The sequence below is a fragment of the Anomaloglossus baeobatrachus genome, chromosome 5, assembly GCF_048569485.1.
Source record: "Anomaloglossus baeobatrachus isolate aAnoBae1 chromosome 5, aAnoBae1.hap1, whole genome shotgun sequence".
Taxonomy (NCBI): domain Eukaryota; kingdom Metazoa; phylum Chordata; class Amphibia; order Anura; family Aromobatidae; genus Anomaloglossus; species Anomaloglossus baeobatrachus.
The window spans coordinates 531995820-532017592 of NC_134357.1; the positions used below are offsets into that span (position 1 = coordinate 531995820).

At 49.4% G+C, this 21773-nt stretch overlaps 1 protein-coding gene across 1 annotated transcript in view; it reads left to right on the plus strand.

The window, feature by feature from the left end:
* Positions 1-21773, plus strand: part of LOC142312165 (uncharacterized) — a 228732-nt gene that overhangs the window by 183801 nt on the left and 23158 nt on the right. Inside the window, 6 exon segments of the mRNA XM_075351067.1 lie at positions 6948-7097; positions 7574-7753; positions 7836-7959; positions 8043-8140; positions 8337-8427; positions 10136-10281. Coding sequence (XP_075207182.1) covers positions 6948-7097; positions 7574-7753; positions 7836-7959; positions 8043-8140; positions 8337-8427; positions 10136-10281 — 789 coding nt within the window.

Here is a 21773-nt window from a genome sequence, read left to right on the forward strand (position 1 = left end):
TAAAGAGTCAGTTCCCCCGTGGTCAGCGCAGTTCAAGGTACAGCACCCTAAGGTGGTGCAATTCCACGTTGCATCACCAGATTCTGCAGGACGGAGAGGTTCTATGCTTCTCTGACCACAAGTTTCCAGAGCCATGTGGTACCAGGATTCCAGGGCCTAGATCACGGTCAGACTCAAGGGGATCCATGCCACTGGCATAGGAAACAACTGAAAATATGTCTTATAGTCTAGGTTCTTCAAAGTAGCCACCTTTTGCTTTGATTACTGCTTTGCATACTCTTGGCATTCTCTTGATGAGCTTCAAGAGGTAGTCACCGGAAATGGTTTTCACTTCACAAGTATGCCCTGTAAGGTTTAATAAGTGGGATTTCTTGCCTTGCAAATGGTTGGTTGGGACCATCAGTTGTGTTGTGCAGAAGTCTGGTGGGTACACAGCTGATAGTCCTACTGAATAGACTGTTAGAATTCGTATTATGGCAAGAAAAAAGCAGCTAAGTATAGAAAAACTAGTGGCCATCATTACTTTAAGAAATGAAGGTCAGTCAGTCCGAAAAATTGGGAAAACTTTGAAAGTGTCCCCAAGTGCAGAGGCAAAACCCATCAAAGCTACAAAGAAACTGGCTCACATGACGACCATCCCAGGAACGTAAGACCAAGAGTCACCTCTGCTGCGGAGGATAAGTTTATCCGAGTCACCAGCCTCAGAAATCGCAGGTTAACAGCAGCTCAGATTAGAGACCAGGTCAATGCCACACAGAGTTCTAGCAGCAGACACATCTCTAGAACAACTGTTAAGAGAAGACTTTGTGCAGCAGGCCTTCATTGTAAAATAGCTGCTAGGAAACCACTGCAAAGGACAGGCAACAAGCAGAAGAGACTTGTTTGGGCTAAAGAACACAAGGAAAGACATTAGACCAGTGGAAATCTGTGCTTTGGTCTGATGAGTCCAAATTTGAGATCTTTGGATCCAACCAACATGTGTTTGTGCGACGCAGAAAAGGTGGATGGATGGACTCTACATGCCTGGTTCCCACCATGAAGCATGGAGGAGGAGGAGTGATGGTGTGGGGGGGCTTTGCTAGTGACACTGTTGAGTATTTATTCAAAATTGAAGGCATACTGAACCAGCATGGCTACCACAGCATCTTGTAGCGGCATGCTATTCCATCCAGTTTGCGTTTAGTTGGACCATCATTTATTTTTCAACAGGACAATGACCCCAAACACACCTCCAGGCTGTGTAAGGGCTATTTGACTAAGAAGGAGAGTGATGGGGTGCTACGCCAGATGACCTGGCCTCCACAGTCACCAGACCTGAACCCAATCGAGATGGTTTTGGGGTGAGCTGGACCGCAGAGTGAAGGCAAAAGGGCCAACAAGTGCTAAGCATCTCTGGGAACTCCTTCAAGACACTTGGAAAACCATTTCCGGTGACTACCTCTTGAAGCTCATCAAGAGAATGCCAAGAGTGTGCAAAGCAGTAATCAAAGCAAAAGGTGGTTACTTTGAAGAACCTAGAATATAAGACATATTTTCAGTTGTTTCCAACTGTTTTAAGTATTTCATTCCACATGTTCTAATTCATAGTTTACTAAGTACCCTATGTTTATATGCACTATGCTTTTATTTAGTTACAGCAGGGTATGTTTTCACATTTATTTTTTTTTTCCTTGGTTTCTCTTAGTCTCATGTCCAGTGTGAACATGGTCTCACAAGTTCCATGTATACCATCTCATACTCCGGCTCACTTTTTTGTTTTTATGTAGTTTTTTTTGTATTCAGTACAAACAGGGAGTGGCCCCCTTCTCAGCGAGCTGGACATTTCATTCTGTGAATCCCCCTGACTGTGTGTGTCCTGTTGGGACCCGGTCGCTCTCAGCCCTTAGCCACATTGAGGCCTATCTTAGACCCATGGTAAGGTTTTAATATTAGAGAGTGTAGGTACTATCCCAACTGGGTACACCTTGGCGTTGGTGGGATAGCTTTATGCTTTTTTTGATCAAAAACAGTGTTTACTAAGTACCCTATGTTTATATGCACTATGCTTTTATTTAGTTACAGCAGGGTATGTTTTCACATTTTTATTTTTTTTTCTTGGTTTCTCTTTGTCTCATGGCCAGTGTGAACATGGTCTCACAAGTTCCATGTATGTCATCTCATACTCCGGCTCACTTTTTTGTTTTTTTGTTTTTATGTTCTAATTCATAGTTTTGATGCCTTCAATGTGAATCTACAATTTTCAGAGTCATGAAAATACAGAAAACTCTTTGAATGAGAAGGTGTGTCCAAACATTTGGTCTGCATATATATATGCACACACACAGTATATGAGGACCTCAAGAAATCAACTCCATTCTAGTGGTTTCTATGAGGTGATTTTCTGAGGGAGGGAGATCCTCAAAAGATCACCTCCATTCTATACTCAGTACAGAGCCGTCTAGAGTGGAGGGGCTGCAGTGAGGATCACAAAAATCAACTCCATTCTAGATGCAACCCAACCAGCACAGCAGAGTCCTGCATACACTGAGGAGCTGACCATGTGACCCCTGACTCCTCCCCTCCATGTGACATCATCACAGGTCCTGGAAGCACAGAGCAGCCATATATCTAGTGTGCGGCTCTGCAGGCAGAGGTATGTGGAGATTCCCCATTACTGGGGCAGGGGATTAACCCCACATATTCCTCCCATAGTAAAGTGCCCCTTTCTTGTCCTCACACTCTATAATGTTCCCATCCCCCCACTGGTGATAAATCCTCAGCCCCATACAGATGACCCCAGAACACATGAGATAATCCCCGTGTAACGGGGTGCCAGGGGTGCCTCGGGGCTTGTAGTCGTGGCCCCCTTTTCTCTCAGGCCAGCCCCCGGCTCCGCCGTCACTACTGGGACAGGGGATTGTTCTGTGGGGCAGAGTGTGGTGGAAAAGAGCATGTTATCAGCCGCAGGAAGACTCTTCAGGCAGGGATCAGATAAACCAGACAACATCTTTATTGCACAGAGTTTCACAGACAGCTCAATGCACGGATTTTTGTAGCGCACGGTCACAATTCCTGTCCGGGGAAATCTTTCCTTGTTGTCTCCTCTAGTGGGGATGTGCCCGGCTACTCCACTTCACCTAGGCTCCCACTCCGGCTATCACAGACTGGACCCACACCAATGCTGCTTCACCCTTGAGGACACTTCTTCTCTCCTTCCCTTCGTTCTTCCTGTCCACTCAGCTCCACACTCTGCCCCTGGCTGTTCCTTCTCCCCCTTCCCGGAATCAACTGCCTTCAACACACACACACTTCTCTCTCTAAGCTGCCGGCTCCTCCTCTCTCCTGCCCTGTTTCTATGGGGACAGCCGTCCCACCCGGGCTCTAGGGGAAAACCCACTGCACAGTAAAAACATGTTTATTAATAACATCAACAGTAACTACCCCAGAGTGAGGTATCTTCAGGGGGAAACTGCACCTCCTTGTAAGGGGTCTGCCCACCCCTTACATTCCTCCTCTCTTTAAGCCTAAGCCTCCCGGCAAGGCTCGAACCTGTAAAACACAATTTAACAGCAAGGCAAACTTTGGATAAAACTTTAAAACCTTCATAAACAAAGTCAACCACTGAGCGCCCAAGTTCTGCGCCCGGAGTCCCTCCTGGGAGCTCCCGGTCTTTGTAGGCAGTGTGCCCGGAGGCCAAACAATAAAGTCTTCCTTAACATCACGGAGGGAGCCCCTGGCTCAGTCCAGCATCAGGCTCCTTCCGGGCTCGGTAACTTAAACATGGTTGCAAACTGTGGAACTTTTCCGGCTCCTTAACAACACCGGTCTTCAACACGAACATGTCCATCACCTCCGGTCGTTACGGGTCACTCGGGATGGTAAGCGCGCTGCCATTCGGCCCACTGAGCCCTCACATAATCGGAAAGGGACTGACCTGGCAAGCGGCGCAGCCTCCGGAACGGTTCGTAGTTGACTGGTGGTTCTGGCGCCTCTGTCTCTGGTTTTGCCTCTTCAACCCCCGACGGGGGTGACGGGGTCGCTGAACGGGACGGACGGGGACTACCCACGACGATCACCGGGTGTGTGACCATACTCTGGTGGATCGCTAACACCGCCGGTGTCCCCTTGTCTGGGTCAGCACTCAGTCCTGTCATGACTTCTGGCGACACCGCCAGCGTGTTTCTCGGCCGGGAAATCTCAGCCAGCACCAGTCTCTGCTGTGTACGTCTCCGGTACTGACACTCTTACCATCCGATCTCTTGCAGACCTTCCTGTAATGGCGCCGGGGACGGTGGAGATGCTGGGGAAGGTGGAGGCGGGCCTTCTTTTCCCGCTCTTCTATACGCTCCACCCCCAGTCTCACACATTAAATCGACCCAGCATAGGCGACTCTTCTTTTTCTCTGTACTGCCACCCTCTCCACATGTTTTCAGTAACATCTTAGGGCCAGCACCTCCCCTCTTTGGACGGCGTACTCTGTACTTCTTTTTCTTCGCCGGCCAACTCAGGGTCTTTCGTTTGGCGCCAATTCTTCGCGCGCTCGCTGTACTCGTGAAGACGGCGGCCATCTTACCGCCGTCTTGTGCCTGGTCCAACGCCTTAGGCACCACTTGGTCTCCATCTTCTTGGATCGGGACCCCCTGCAGATAATCCGGATCCTGCCGACTACGCCACATGTAACGGGGTGCCAGGGGTGCCTTGGGGCTTGTAGTCGTGGCCCCCTTTTCTCTCAGGCCAACCCCTGGCTCCGCCGTCACTACTGGGACAGGGGATTGTTCTGTGGGGCAGAGTGTGGTGTAAAAGAGCATACTTTCAGCCGCAGGAAGACTCTTCAGGCAGGGATCAGATAAACCAGACGACATCTTTATTGCACAGAGTTTCACAGACAGCTCAATGCACGGATTTTGTAGCGCACGGTCACAATTCCTGTCCGGGGAAATCTTTCCTTGTTGTCTCCTCTAGTGGGGATGTGCCCGGCTACTCCACTTCACCTAGGCTCCCACTCCGGCTATCACAGACTGGACCCACACCAATTCTGCTTCACCCTTGAGGACACTTCTTCTCTTCTTCCCTTCTTACTTTCTTTCTTTCTGCCCACTCAGCTCCACACTCTGCCCCTGGCTGTTCCTTCTCCCCCGTCCCGGAATCAACTGCCTTCAACACACACACACTTCTCTCTCTAAGCTGCCGGCTCCTCCTCTCTCCTGCCCTGTTTCTATGGGGACAGCCGTCCCACCCGGGCTCTAGGGAAAACCCCACTGCACAGTAAAAACATGTTTATTAATAACATCAACAGTAACTACCCCAGAGTGAGGTATCTTCAGGGGGAAACTGCACCTCCTTGTAAGGGGTCTGCCCACCCCTTACACCCGCACAGCAGATGTAGAGGATAATAGAGGAGAATGGGGGAATTCACCAACATTGTGCAGGGAGTTTGTTCTCCCTATAATGAGGGAGATTTCTCATTCCAAAGGCTACATTCACACTTCTGTTATCACAATCCGTCGCCTTGAGGAATTACTGTATCCTGCAAAATATTGTGCAGGAATCCGTTTTTTCCCCCATAGACTTCTATTAGCGACGGACTGTGACTGATGGCCTTGCGTTGCATCCGCTGTGTGACGCATCAGTTGTTTATTGACTTACCGTCAGGCGGGAGCAACGCTGAATGTAACGTTTTTTGGAGCGACGGTTCCGTCTTTTAGCAACAGAACATGCTCACATGTTTCCTTTTTGGTTAGAAAATCTGTCTGTCAATCTCTGTCGATGTTGGTCTCTCTCTGTCGGTCTATCCCTCTCCCCCCTCTCTCATACTCACCGATCACCGGCGTGGCGCTGCACGGCTGTCACAAAGCTCCAGCGGCTTCTCCTTCTTTTGAAAATGCTCATTATTCCATCTTGTATTCCCTGCTTCCCCCGCCCACCGGTGCCTATGATTGGTTGCAGTCAGACACGCCCCCACGCTGATTGACAGCTGTCTCACTGCAACCAAGCACACTCGCCGGTGGACGGGTCTATATCATGCAGTACAATAAATAAATAATTTTAAAAAAAAGGCATGCGGTCCCCACAAATTTTGATACCAGCCAAGGTAAAGCCACACGGCTGAGGGCTGGTATTTTCAGAATGGGGAGCCCCACGTTATGGGACCCCCCCCAGCCTAAAATTATCAGCCAGCAGCCGCCCGGAGTTGCCGCATCCATTAGATGCGACAGTCCTGGGACTCTACCCGACTCATCCCGAATTGTCCTAGTGTGGCGGCTATCGGGGTAATAAGGAGTTAATGGCAGCCCATAGCTGCCACTAAGTCCTAGGTTAATCATGGCAGGCGTCTATGAGACACCCCAATGATTAATCTGTAGTAAAAGTAAATAAACACAAACACCGAAAAATCCTTTATTTGAAATAAAAGACAAAAAAACACCCTCTTTTACCACTTTATTAAAATCCCCAAATACCCCTCCAGGTCCGACGTAATCCATACGAGGTCCCACAACGCTTTCAGCTCTGCTACATGAAGCTGACAGGAGCGGCCGTAGAGCTCCGCCGCTCACTGTGAGCTCGTCAGAGCAACTGAAGTGAGCCGCACTGTCAGCGATGACGTCATTCAGGTTACCCGCGGCCACCGCTGGATTCTGGTACAAACTGCTCCGTCACATCAGTTGTACCACAATCTCCAATGCATGCGTCACATCAGTCACAAAACGGATTGTGACAGATGCAAATCAATGCAAGTGTGAAAGCAGCCTACAACTGATATTTGTGGGTTTTTTCACTTAAAACCTTTTTTTAACTTTTTCAACAATTTAATAATGTGATCATACAACATGCAAGTCTTTCATTACTATGTACCGATCCATACAAGGCGAGAATACAAACTGTACTTGTGATATCTCATATATTTCCTCTTATTATCTCTAGTAATTAACAGGAGATTCTGTATAATTTCTCATCTTCTTCCCATTCAGGTCCCTACAATATCGGATCCTCTCACTGGAGATCTTCTATGTAAGAGAATTCTTCTGATTGCCCCATCAAGGATGGATAAGGACAGGGACAAGATGGCAGAGAGGATATTACATCTCACCCTAGAGATCCTCTTCCGGCTTACTGGAGAGGTGAGAGATTCTGATGACATCACATTACATCATTCTTATCTATGGGAATGCTAAATGGGAGAGAAAAGGCGCAATAGGGTCTTACCCGATATATTGGGCAAAAAACATAAGTGATGCACTCACCTGATCGGGTTGTGCCAATCACAACTCCTTTAACAGCAAAAAGTGAGCGCCTGAGCGGTCCAGCAGCAGCCCTGTTACACAAGTGGAACATCAAAGTAAAACTGGAGAAAAAACAGGTTTTTTGCCGCGCTTGAAGACCACAGACATTGATGTCAAAACAGATGATTCTTTTTATTATTTCATTCCTACGCGTTTCGGAGACCCCAACTGTCTCCTTCTTCAGGGAAAAGAACTTTCACTCCAGTTTTACTTTGATGTTCTATCTATGGGAATAACAGATGGACAGAACTGGAGAGGTGAGGACTCTGGAAATGTCTGTAGTGAGATTTATTAATGTGTCTCTCCATATCCAGGATTACCAAGTAGTGAAGAAGACCTCTAGTGAGCACTGTCAGGACCCTGTGTCTGAGGGATGGGGAAGACCCCTGAGCCCAATCACGGGGCCTCCACCTTACCCTCTGATACATGAGGACATCAATGACCAGAAGATCCTAGAACTCACCTACAAGATGATTGAGCTGCTGACTGGAGAGGTGACACTGCTGGGAATGCTGGGACATTATACAGTAACGCTATGAAGGGATCGGGGGATGACGGTATCATTGTATGTGTCAGGTTCCTATAAGGTGTCAGGATGCCGCTGTCTATTTCTCCATGGAGGAGTGGGAGTATTTAGAAGGACACAAAAATCTGTACAAGGACATCATGATGGAGTTTCCCCAGCCCCTCACATCACCAGGTAATAGACAGGACTAAATACACACGGCCTATAATTATCTGTATGTAAGGAATTAATTCAGTCCCTGTATGTGTTTCCTCCAGTTCTATCCAGTGAGAGGACAACACCAGAGAGATGTCCCCGTCCTCTTCTTCCACAGGACTGTAAACAAGAAAATCCCAATGTTCCTCAGGATCATCAGGTAGATGGAGAGAAGGTGTCATGAAATCTCCCTATGATGTGTAGACGGCTGTGAAGGTCTTGTGCTCAGTCTTGTTTTATCCTCCAGTATTATATGTTTTATACTTGTGTAATGAGAGCGGTGGAGATGGCAGGATTAGAGCTGATCATAGATGGGACTTCTCCATCTGTCTGTGACTTTACAATATTTGTTTCAGGGTGAAGATCTGATCCATATTAATACTAGAGGGACATATGTGAGAGGAGATGAGCGGTGTAAAGAGGAGATTCCTACAGATAACCACACAGGTGAGTAGTAACCACTGAATGCAGAGAAGTCACAGATTCTTCTCAGTCACCGTCTGTGTCTGGTTTATCTGTCGTGTAGTCCGGCCATATCACAAACAAGCGGTCACCATTCTCCTTCTAAACTAAAACTGTCCCTTTTACTTTGGGCATTGGAGGTCCTTCTGTTGGAGTGAGATCTGTTCAGGACAGAGATTACAGCACGGAGAACGCACCCTACTCTCTTGAATTAGAAGATGCTGACCCTTACCTTCCCAGATCTCTAAACTACAAACCCAAATGACAGTATATAAAAGACGTGCTGACAACTTAGAAAATCATGTGAAGAAAAATATAATCTGTATGGTGGACCTTACTTTTGTGAGACACCAGTCCATGTCCTTTTTATTTATATGCTCAAATACAACAGTAGACACATTAAAATGAAACTGTCAGCAGGTTTTGCTTCCTCAATTTATAGCAGTGTGATGTAGGCAATGAGACCCTTAAACCAATGATGTATCACTGTCACGCAGTGGAAACTGGATTTTACCATGTACCAGGAAAAACCCCAGCAGGTGCTGTAACACACAGGGTAATCAGAGGCTACAATATAATGGAGGGCCTTGGCGCTAGGGAGAAGGGAGCAGGTTCACCACCTCCACTCTCTGACGTCTCTATACGGGTTCTTTCACCCCATTACCAATAACGATCCTAAGCTTTTACTTGCCCTAAACTCACCCGGGCTAGTGAGCACGCCGGTGTGAGCACTAGTCTTGCCTCTGTAATTAAGAAACACAAAGGTAGGAAAACAAACAGGGGAAATTGACACAAAAAGGAAAAACACTTCCAAGCAGCTATTATGCAGCGAACACCAAAGCTGCAAATGACAGAAAACAAATGCTTCTTCCAGAGCCAGGCTCCTTCCAAAGTGGACCACAAGAAAATGAAGTTTCAGATTCTATCACCAGCATCATATGATCAGACATATGACTTTTCTAGTGATAGCAAAAGAGCTGCACCTAGGATTTAAAGCTTCAGCCAGCCAGGAAAGGGTGCTTAACCTTTACAGCATTGCAAGCAAGTAGATGTCATTTAAGTAACAGTAGTGGATCTGTAAGCAATAAGGTGTTGTGACCTTCTGATCCCATACTCGCTGGAGAGCTGCCCCGGGCAGGACACACTCATGAAAATCGCTTAGATTACTGTGTGCAGCTGTTCTGATACAATCAGAGTTTTTAGATATAGCAATGCAGAAGAGCTCAGAAAGCTGCCCCCACCTACAGAGAGGGGGATGGGTGCGAACATAGTACGGGGAGCATGGGGGTGATGAGTATGGAGGTCATGAGGAGACCGTATGGGATGAGAAAAATGTGAGGTAGCACATAATAGACTGGGTAGTGTGAGGGCAAGATGGATTAAGACACATCTGGGTAGTTTGGGTGGGGACGGTATGTAGAGGGGGCTGCATGGGGGGACAGTGTGAGGCTACAGCAAGGATCGAACAGTTTGGTGAGAAGGGGGAGTGTGATGAGAGGGGACAGTATAAAGACTGGACAATATAGGGGGTACACAGTATATAGGACAGTGAGAAGAGGCCCCAGTGTGGAAAAGAGAGGACATTGTGGAGGAAATATACCATACGTGGGACAGTGTGTGTGTCATATATTCAAGAGCGCAGTATATGGCAGATATTTTATTCAGGGACATAATTACACTCTTATTTTTTCAGGTAATGTTTTGGGATATGCTGCAGAAAAACAGGGAAGACGGGAGTCTGCAAAGACGAGCTGTGGCCATGAAAATTCATCATGGCATCAGGACAAGATGAAGAAAAGAAAAAGAACAACTCTGATCAGAGACAACATCCTCTATCAGGTACCTGGATGTAAATGATCATTTGTGATACTGACTAATTCTCATCAGTACTGTGGTTCCTGTATGGTCTGATGATAACTGGTAACAACAACTTCCAGTATCTTCTTACCATTGTTAAGGTCATTATGGAAGTTGTAGGTGTACACTATATATATATATATATATATATATATATATATATATATATATATATATTACAGTTCAAAAGTTTAGTGTCACTTAGATATTTCTTTATTTTTGAGAGAAAAGCACATTTTTTTTCAATGAAGCTGACATTAAATTAAACAGAAATACATTCCATGCATTGTTAATATGGTAAATGACTATTCTAGCTGCAAACGTCTGGTTTTGAATGCAATATCTACATAGCTGTATAGATTTCCAAGAACCACCACTCCCGTGTTCTAATGGTACATTGTGTTTGCTAACTGTGTTAGAAGGATAATGGATGTTTAGAAATCCCTATAATACCATTGTGCAAGTATGTTAGCACAGCTGAAAACAGTTTTGCTAATTAGAGAAGCTATAAAACTGACCTTCCTTTGAGCTAGTTGAGAATGTGGAGCATTACATTTGTTGGTTCCATTAAACTCTCAAAATGGCCAGAAAAAAAGAGAACTTTCATGTGAAACTCGATAGTCTATTCTTGTTCTTAGAAATGAAGGATATTCCAGGCGAGAAATTGCCAAGCAACTGAAGATTTCTTACAACGGTGTGTACTACTCCCTTCAGAGGAGAGCACAAACGGGCTCTAACCAGAGTAGAAAGAGAAGTGGGAGGCCCCACTGCACAATTGAGTAACAAGAGAAGTACATTAAGGCCCCTTCACACGCTACGATATATCTAACGATATATCATCGGGGTCACGGAATTTTTGACGCACATCCGGCATCGTTAGAGATGTCTTAGCGTGTGACACCTCCGAACGACTGTTAACGAACAAAAATACTCACCTTATCGTTGCTCGTTGACGCGTCATTCATTTTCATAATGTCGTTATTCCTTCTGCGCGCCGGTTGTTCGTCATTCCTGAGGCAGCACACATCGCTACGTGTGACACCCCGGTAACGTCGAACACCGCTTACCTGCGTCCCGCCAGAAATGAGGAAGGAAGGAGGTGGGCGGGATGTTCCGGCCGCTTATCTCTGCCCCTCCGCTTCTATTGGGCGGCCGCGGTGTGACACTGACGCCGAATGTCCCACCCCCTTCAGGAAGAGGATGTTCGATGCCCACAGCGACGTCGTTAGGGAGGTAAGTTCGTGTGATGGGGGTTAACGACATTGTGCGCCACGGGCAACGAATTGCCCGTGGCGCACAAACGACGGGGGCGGGTGCGATCGCTCATGCAATTGCACGATATGTCGTAGCGTGTACCGCCGCCTTTAGAGTCTCTACTTTGAGAAATCGATGCCTCACAGGTCCTCAACTGGCAGCTTCGTTAAATAGTACCCGCAAAATGCCAGTGTGAACATCTATAGTGAAGAGGCGACTCCAGAATGCTGGCTTTCAGGGCAGAGTGGCAAAAAGCCATATCTGAGACTGGCTAATAAAGGGAAAAGATTAATATGGGCAACACAGACATTGGACAGAGGAAGATTAGAAAAAAGTGTTATGGACAGACAAATCGAAATTTGAGGTGTTTGGATCAAACAGAAGAACATTTGTGAGACGCAGAACTACTGAAAAGATGCTGGAAGAGTGCCAGATGCCATCTGTCAAGCATGGTGGAGATAATGTGATGGTCTGGGGTTGCTTTGGTGCTCGTAAAGTGGGAGATTTGTACAATGTAAAAGGGATTTTGAATAAGTAAGGCTATCACTCCATTTTGCAACGCTATGACATACCCTGTGGACAGCGCTTGATTGCATTTGTTTGTTGCACCACCTCTGGCTTTTATAACAGCTTGCAGTCTCTGGGGCATGGACTTAATGAGTGATAAACAGTACTCTTCATCAATCTGGCTCCAACTTTCTCTGATTGCTGTTGCCAGATCAGCTTTGCAGGTTGGAGCCTTGTCATGGACCATTTTTTTCAACTACCACCAAGATTTTCAATTGTATTATTCGGACTATTTGCAGGCCTTCTCATTGACCTTTATGTGTTTTCTTTCAAACAAAGTTTTCACAGTTTTTGCTCTATGGCAGGATGCATTATCATTTTGATAAATTATTTCATCATCCCCAAAGATCTTTTCAATAGATGGGATAAGAAAAGTGTCCCAAATTTCAATGTAAACTTGGGCATTTATTTTAGATGTAATGACAGCCATCTCCCCAGTGCCTTTACCTGACATGCAGCCCCATATCATCAATGACTGTGGAAATTTACATGTTCTCATCAGGCAGTCATTTTTTTATTGTTTAGCTTTTCTGTATGTAAATCCCATTTCCTTTAGGCGGTTTCTTACAGTTCAGTCACAGACATTGACTCCAGTTTCCTCCCATTTGTTTCTCATTTGTTTTGTTGTGCATTTCCTGTTTTGGAGACATATTGCTTTAAGTTTCCTGTCTTGACGCTTTGATGTCTTTCTTGGTCTACCAGTATGTTTGCCTTTAACAACCTTCCCATGTTGTTTGTGATTGGTCCAGATTTTAGACAGCTGACTGTGAACAACCAACAACAATGCAATATTGCATGATGATTTACCCTCTTTTAAGAGTTTGATAATCCTCTCCTTTGTTTCAATTGACATCTCTCGTGTTGGAGCCATGATTCATGTCAGTCCACTTGGTGCAACAGCTCTCCAAGGTGTGATTACTCCTTTTAGATGCAGACTAACGAGCAGATCTTATTTGATGCAGGTGTTAGTTTTGAGAACGAACATTTACAGGGTGATTCCATAATTTTCCCCCCTGTTTGGTCTTGAAAAGTAACCGTTACAGGCTAGCACATTATATTTTCATGATTTTTTTTAGTGTTTCTTACAGCCAGAAAGTTGCCACTTGAAATGACTTTAGTTTTGTGCCATGTCTGTGATCTGCTTTTTTTTAAACAAAAGTAAACAACTGAATGAACATCCTCAGAGCCAGGTGATTCCATAATTTTTGCCAGGGGTTGTACCAGTGATCAGAGTAATAAAACTCCCATAGAAGAACTAAGTAAAAAGAGGTAAGAAAAGAATAATAATAAAAAAATGATAATAATAATAATTAAAAAAGAATAAAGCATCTCACCACTTTTACAGCATGGTGAACTGCTAAATACAAGCTATTCCTTAATTACTGTTTCTTCTTGATTCTGTATGAAAACAGTGTAATACAAAGTGATCAAAAAACATTGTGGCCCAAAATGGTGCCTATAAAAACTCCAAAAAATAACTTCATTCAAAATTTGGTGATGCAGAAAACGTTTATTTCTCCATCTTTTCATTGGGGGACACAGGACCATGGGTTATGCTGCTGTCACTAGGAGGCTGACACTAAGTAAACAGAAAAAGTTAGCTCCTCCCCAGCAGTATAACCCCTGAGCCGGAGGCGGGCTCAATCAGTTTTTTGCTTAGTGTCGTAGGAGGCTGATGTGGGCCGACTGGGCCCCCTTCAGCCACTTGGTTTTTTGCGTATATTTTTTCATTTTTTCTCTCGGCGACGCTCGTCGCTCTCATCTGTTGGAATTCTCTCTTTCTGCAGGTATCGTTTCTCTACCTCAGCTCTCGCAGCCCGTGTGGGTACCACTCCCCTGGGTCGCAGAAGCTTGAGTCGTCGGGCCCTCTCCCCCGTCCAATTCCACGGTACCACTCCCGGGTTGGCACGCGGGGCTAATCCTTCCTGGGCACCTCCTATTCACCCTGCGGTATCACCCCAAAGGGTGCAAGGGACATACAGCAGGGACTGGACCTCGCAGCGTGTCTGGATGATGATGGGGCCCGCAGCGCTGCTTCACTATAGGGGGCTCTCTGCCCCCACCGGCGTCCACCTCCCTGCCTGCCTGCCTCATTCTTCTGCGGTCCGCAGCCAGTCCTCCGGTGTGCGGAGCACAGGAACACAGGTGCAGAGCTCCCCTGCACACTGGCAGAGACTACGCCGCCGACCAGGTAGGACACCCCCTACATTCCCCCAGGGGGTTACAAAATATAGGCCCCGGTCCGGGCCTACTCACCGGGCGCCCCGGCCACGTCCTCATCCAGCGCTGGAATCCACACAGGCAGACGGCCGGTGCACGGACGTCGCGGCCGCGCCGCCGCTCCCACACGTAGAACCGCCGGTCTCTGCATTACCCTGCGCCGGCTGCTTCTATTTAGGCTCCGGCCTGGGCCTAATCACCGGACGCCCTGGGCCGCAACGGGCGACGGAGCGCACGCACTGCCGACATCCGGTCCTCGCAGCTGCGCCACAGCCACCGTTCACTGGCAGGACAGCCGGCCGGTACCTTTCATCCTCCGGTAGCCTCCAAAATTTAGGCCCCGGCTTCGGCCCTGTCCCCGGCGTCCTAGGCCCGCCTCCTGCCGCAGCGCGATTTGCCGCCGGCCGCTCGGTCTCCACCCTCCTCCCAGCCCCAGGCATCACAGGGGGGGCGGTGGAGGTTTTTTTCCCGCTCTCCTCGGCCCACCTCCAGCCTCCTCAGCATCCATTTTAAAAAAAAAAAAAAAAAAAGAAAGAGACTGATTATAGCAGTTTTTCCCTAGTCTGCGGATTGCTGAGGCTACAGCAACCCTCATTTGGGGGAAAAGTAGCCAACATTAGCCACGTTCTTTGAACGATAGTGGTTGTTTCTGTTTCTTTTGTCATGGGCTCAGTTTATTTCAATATGTAAATGTAGACCTATATATATATATGTATATTAACTCTTACGAACACGTATTCGGGGTCTTGGTTTACATAAGAGGCACAGTTGGTTTAGGGCTGTTCTCTCAGTTGTGAATTACCCCGAACGTTGTCACATTAGTGCTTCCAGCTTCCGCGGGCCCTGGCACTGCACGCACCGGTATCCTGCACCGGCAGACGGGTTGGCGCCCTCTCTCAGACCCCGCATCCCCGTGCTGACGTCCCTCGGGTGGGTGCGCATGCGCTGCGTCCCCGGGGCCGTCGCTCTGCCGTAACCATCCGCAAGACTGGCGCATTCCCCCCGGGGAGTTGAGCCCCGTACTAGGGACCTTTTCCTCTGCCCAAGGCGGACCCGCCAGGTCTCGTCTTCTGCGCCCCCAGGATTCACCTTACTCCCCAGGTCCAGATTGCCTCTCCTCTGGTAGCCTTTCGACCTCTCGGGGATGGCCCAGGCGTTTCCACCTCGGCTGGACTTCGAGCAGGAGTACCTGGATGTTTGGCGCATGACTAATAGCCGGGTAAGGATGGTGAGTCAAGCCTTAAAGGTACGGACAGTCCTTCTCTACGTGCACGCACCGGGGGAGGTGAGTCCCGTACCAGGGACCTCACCCGGTGCTCGAAGCGTACCCGCCAGGTCTCGCCTTCGGCGCCTCCCCCTGGTTTTACCTTCATTCCCAGGTCCAAAGCTCCCGCTCGTCCAGAAGCCTTCCGACCTCTCTGGTGATAACCCAGACGTACCACCTCTGCTGGATTACGAGCAAGCGCCGAGGTTCGGCGCAGGACGATTAACCTGGAAGAAACGGTGAGTCGGACCATAAGGCCACGGATAGTTCTCTTCTCCTCTCTGAGCACACAGGTCTCCTTTAAGACTTTTTTAGAGGACCCATGATGTTTTCAGTGGACATCCAATAGTTCGCAGAGCTACTGCTCCTTCACAGACATCATCCAGACTAGACGTTACCAGCGGTAAGTCTTGTTATTGTCTTTATTCATTCTCCAAGGGGCTCCGGAGAGAAGGGGCATGGCCCCCTGCGATCGAACCGCCAGGTTGCCTCTTGGCTTAAGGTGACGTCTCTCAGGGACTCCACGGACTCCCTACGCAGAGGACTACATTCCATCTCTGCCGATAAGAACTGGTTGACATCTTCGGTAAGTACCTTCTCATCATAGCCCTGGCTCTTTACCAGCTTCACGGCCTGAGCCTATAGCAGCAGTGTGTCCACCCGTCGAGGCCTCTGCCTCAGGAGCTGGATCGCGGAGGCGACATCTAAAGAGTCGCTGACCTTCCTTCCGCCTTCAGGTGAACGTCCCTTCGGACATAGGTTAGTCCAGTAGATCCCCTAGACTGCGTGAGGGAAGTGTACATCTCTCCTTAGGCTACGTGAGGGAAGAGCACATCTCTTCCCAGCATCGGCCCAGACGTTCAGGATCGTCGCCTTCACCGCTCGGCTCCGGTCCGTTCGAGCCGCAACCGTCAGGGCGCCTCTATCTCTCATCGTCATTTCTCGCTACTAGGGCAGCTGCTCCACCGGTTGGAGTCCTTTCAGACCCCGGCCCGGTAGATCATCCCCTGAGGCATGTTTTTCGAGACCGCCTTACGGAAGTTACTCTTCACGCAGGAGTAGTTTTCCTTCCCCGCACCAAGTCGGGTTCGGTAGGCAGGTCCGCAGCGGCTGGGGGAGGTGATAGCGGCGGTACACTTACCGGTGTTCATCCTTGCCCTTCCAGAGGTCCCCACTGGGGAACGGAGATAAGTAGCTTCTGTCTGCCCCGGGGATCCGCCTTCCCTTCCTAGTGGACCAGCTTTCGTGTCCGGTCCCTGGGAAGATCCCCTCTCCGTCTCCTCTGGAGAATAGCATCAGCCATTTCCAGTCTCCTATGCTAGGGTGGGCTTGTCCACCTTTCCACAGCACGATCCCGAGGAACACCCCTTATGTGTGGTCTCCCCTTCAGCATTCCAGGTTTTCAGATCCATTCGGTTAGACCGGTTACGTTTTCTTCACTGGGGCGAGGTTGTTCCGATCAGGTTCCAGTCGGTCCATGCCACAGCGGTGGCGTGCATCATCCACCAGGGAGGCGCAGGAAGTGTCATGAAAAAGGAAGAGGTCATGAAGATCTTGCTCTGGGCCGGATCTCGCGCTCTCTAATCTCGGCAGTTCTCATCCCTACCGTGGACGTTTGGACGGCCGTTTTTTCTCAGCAGGAGGGGCCTCGCCTAGGCAGATTGGCTCCTCGACAGGGAAGTTTCCAGCCAGATCTACGACGAAGGAAGACCTCCAGTCGTGGTCCTATTGGCCCCCCGATCCGGTTTTCTAGTCAACGGCGCGTCTAGGGTGCCCCCTTTTCTGCGCTAGGTGACGACGCCCTCGCCCGGCTGTGAGGCCGGTTCATTGATTCATTTTCTTGGGCATCCGCCTACGGCTTCCCATGGTCTCGAGCTTCTCAAGAGGGACCAAGGCAGAGGGTGGCTATGGAGGGGCCCAGGCGAGCATAGTTCACAGAAGTCACTCATTCCACTCGCAGAGGCCCTGTGGCGCTTTCCAGACCGTCCAGTTCTTCCGTGTTGAGCCCTCTCTGCCACCAGGACTTAGAAGCCCTAAGTTTCCCGACCTTAAGAGCGGATCCCGGGTTCTTGCTCGCACAGGCCGGTTGGCAAGAAGGATGCAGACAATGTTGGAGACCGGGGAGCCGGTTCCCTCGAAAAGGTATTACCACACGTGTGGAATTCCTCCGGGGTGTAAAGAGCACATCTTCTTTCCTCTCTCTCTCACTCCTTTCCTGCACTACTGCCATGCTGACAGTCAGATCTGGATGCGGCTTTCTAGCGCGTCCCTCTAGGGGCATGGTGTCGACGCGGTCATTTCAGTTCAGAGGCTTATCACTTCTCGTCCCACGACCAAGGTGTTTCACGCAGAGAAGCGTACATCTGGCTCGGCGGCATCGCCGTCCACTAGTAACGTGGGACCTTAATCTAGCGATGGGTTCACCTCACGGCTCTCGGTTTGAGCTTTTCCGAGGGGTTCTTACTCCCACCTGTTCGGATAGGTGGGCTCCTCGTGGCCGTCTCCTTCTTTCAAGGGGCATCAGGGCGAACAGCTCTCTCTTGTTGCCTTTGTTTCCCCCCTTTTTTTCCAGGTCCTCCAGTAGGGCAAGGGGGGTGCTCCGGCCACTACCCTCCCTTCGGTCTAAGGCAGCCCGCCTTCCTTCCAGTAAGGAGTTTGGGGTTTCGGGTTCGGTTCTAGTACCTTCTCTCAGCCTGAAAAGAGCCTAGTTTCGTTCCTGAACGGGTACGAGCCCTCAGTAGGTTGTGCCCTCAGGACCGCATTTTTCGGTCTACTCCGACAGTCAGTTCATCTTTTCAGGACAGTTCATCTTTTCATCCGGTCCCAGGAGGCGCATGCCGGCGCCCAGGGCTAAGATTTCCATAGGGATCCTTCCGTCATAGGTGAAGCCTATCGCATGGAAGACGGACCTCCGCCGTTTTTTCTACCGTCCAAGGAGAGTCTCTTGGACGATTGGACTACAGACGTTGACGGACCGAGGTCTGCCGGGCCTCCACCTGGTCTAGTAGGCAGACCTTTACTAGTTCCTATCAGGTCACACCCAAGCTTTGGCAGTGGCCAGTCTTGCCGTTATCTTTGCGGGCGGCAGTAGCACACCTGTATCAAGGTAGGTAATTGTAGGTCTGGGTCAAGCCCGACAGGATGAAGCGGTTTCCTACCGATCTCCGGTGATGGTTCTCTTCCCACCCAGGGACTGCTTTTGGACATCCCATGGTCCTGTGTCCCCCAATGAAACGATGGAGAAAGATAGATTTTTGTGTACTCACCGAAAAATCTCTTTCTCTGAGTCTTCATTGGGGGACACAGCACCCACCCTGCTTGTGTTTTTTGGGTTACATTTTGCCGGTCTGTTGCCTCAGTGGCCATATTCCAGGCCATTGGTCGCACGTCTATTTGATTATAGTTTTTTCCTTGTCTTATTCAAGATTGTTTGGTTCTCCTCCTACTGCTTGTGCACTAAACTGATTGAGTCCGCCTCTGGCTCAGGGGTTATACTGCTGGGGAGGAGCTAACTTTTTCTGTTTACTTAGTGTCAGCCTCCTAGTGACAGCAGCATAACCCATGGTCCTGTGTCCCCCAATGAAGACTCAGAGAAAGAGATTTTACGGTGAGTACACAAAAATCTATCTTTTGTAAAAAAAAAGTGTTTTTTAGTGTGATAGCAGCCAAACCTAAAAAAAACTATATAAATCAGATATAGCTGTAGTCGTACTGACCTGAAGAGTAAAGCCGACTCACTTATACAGCAAAGTGAAAGGTGTAAAAATAGTAATGAAGCCAATTCTTCAACTACTTTTGATTTATTTATTCTGCCTCCCAAAGATTGAAGTAAGGCTCAGCTCACATTTATCCTGTGCTCTTCATCCACCACTTACACTGTGGATTATTTGTACATCTCTGAAAAACATGATTCAGACAAAATTCCCAATGGAAAATTCACTGCAGATGGAGTCACATTGAACTCCCGTTTGGTCTGAGGTCCAGTGGTGTATATCTTTTTACTCGTCTTTTCTTTGTCGCTCCATTGGGAGACCCAGACAATTGGGTGTATAGCTTCTGCCTCCGGAGGCCACACAAAGTATTACACTTTAAAAGTGTAACCCCTCCCCTCTGCCTATACACCCTCCCATGCATCACGGGCTCCTCAGTTTTATGCTTTGTGTGGAAGGAGGCACACATCCACTCATGCATTCTCAGATTAGTTATATCGGTTGGAAGAAAAGAGGACCCCCACGGGGCCCCCGGCATGTTCCCTTCTCACCCCACTATGTCGGCGGTGCTTTTAAGGTTGAGGTACCCATTGCGGGTACAAAGGCCGGAGCCTCATGCCGTTTTCCTTCACCATCCCTTAGTGGCTCTGGGAGAAGTGGGATCCTGACCGGTCATCCATTCACTGGGACCGGGCTCCCTCCGCAGCCCCTGTGGGAATCTGCCGGACAGGAGTCTATTCATCCTCAGGGACCGGGCCCTGCATCTATAAGGTACTCTGTGTGCCCATGGGGACTGTGCATGGAGCGCCTTCTTCCCGGACGCTGCAGCAGCTGCTGATTTGTGAAGACTGGCGGACTTCCGCGCCGACCGCGCCTGCTTGTCGGCCGCGGTTTTAAATTTAGTCCCCGGCTTCATCGCGGCCTAGTAGCAAAAATCCCGCCCCCGGGCCTGCCTGTCAGGGGTAAGGGCGGGACTGCCGACCTGACGTCGGATGTGAGGGCCGGAGCATCCTGTATGTTTCCTCCCCCCTCACTGATCACTGTGGGGACCCCAGATTCCCGCACTTTTTCTAGAACCGCCCACGGCTCCACTCCTCCGCTGAGAGCTCCGGCAGCCATGTTTTTGGCATCCTGCCGGTGGAGGATTATCAGGGAAGAGCTCTGCAGCTCTGGGAGACCTAAGGCAGGGAATCTGGAGGACACACACTCCGCTTTTTAGCGGTCGGTAAGCCACACCGGTCACCCGGTGCTGGTCCCCCCTAGGGTGCCGGAATAGATACGTATTTATATACATATTTCTGTTCGGTCGGGCTGTATACCCCTTCCCATATACCCTCAGTGATCACTCTCCTAGGAGACAACAGCATGTCGTCCACAAGGAGCAAAGGTGCTAAGGCACAGGGTTTTTTTGCGACCTGTACCTTTTGTGGGGCTATGTTACCTGCGGGTTCCACCTACCCTCACTGTGAGCAATGCTCGACCCCTGTTTCGCTTGCTCAGCCGGAGCCTCGGTCACTAGTGGGCCCCTCGGCTCAGGTAGACCCCCCCTGCTCCCCCTGTCCAGGCGGCAGGGACAGAGTTTGCTGCCTTTGCTGAGAAACTCTCTGAGTCACTTTCACAATCCATGGCTCAGTCTATGGACAAATGGTCTGCCAAGCTGCTAGAAGCTTTGCAGTCCAGACCGGTCCTTGCACAGGCCCCCGTCCCTGTTGGATCGTCGCCTCCAGGCCCCTCTCGGTCCGCGCCGCAGCGCGCTCCCAGGTGGGGCCCTAGGTCCCACGTGGAGGACTCCTGCCCGGACCACAGTCCCAGACCGGCTAAGCGGGCTCGCTGGGAATCTTCCCCGACTTCTTCACGCTGCTCGGGTTCCCAGCTTGAGGACTCTCTGGAGGACGAGGCGGACGTCGCAGCTCAGGGCTCTGAACCTGACGTTGCCCTCAATCTTGATACACCTGAAGGGGACGCCTTAGTAAATGATCTTATCTCGTCCATCAACCAGGTGTTAGATCTGTCTCCCCCGCCTCCACCTGTAGAGGAGTCGGCTTCTCAGCAGGAGAAACACCAGTTTCGGTTCCCCAAACGTACACGGAGTGCGTTTTTCGATCACTCTAACTTCAGAGATGCTGTCCAGAAGCCCAGAGCGGTTCCGGACAAGCGCTTTACTAAGCGCCTTACTGACACACGTTACCCCTTCCCCTCTGACGTAGTTAAGGGTTGGGCTCAGTGTCCCAAGGTGGATCCTCCAGTCTCTAGATTGGCGGCTAGATCTGTGGTATCAGTTGCAGATGGTTCATCGCTAAAGGATGCCACTGACAGGCAGATAGAGCTCCTGGTGAAATCCATCTATGAAGCCACGGGCGCGTCTTTTGCCCCGGCCTTTGCAGCCGTGTGGGCACGCCAAGCTATCTCAGCTTGTCTGGCTGAGATTAATGCAGTCACATGTAATTCTGCTCCGCAGG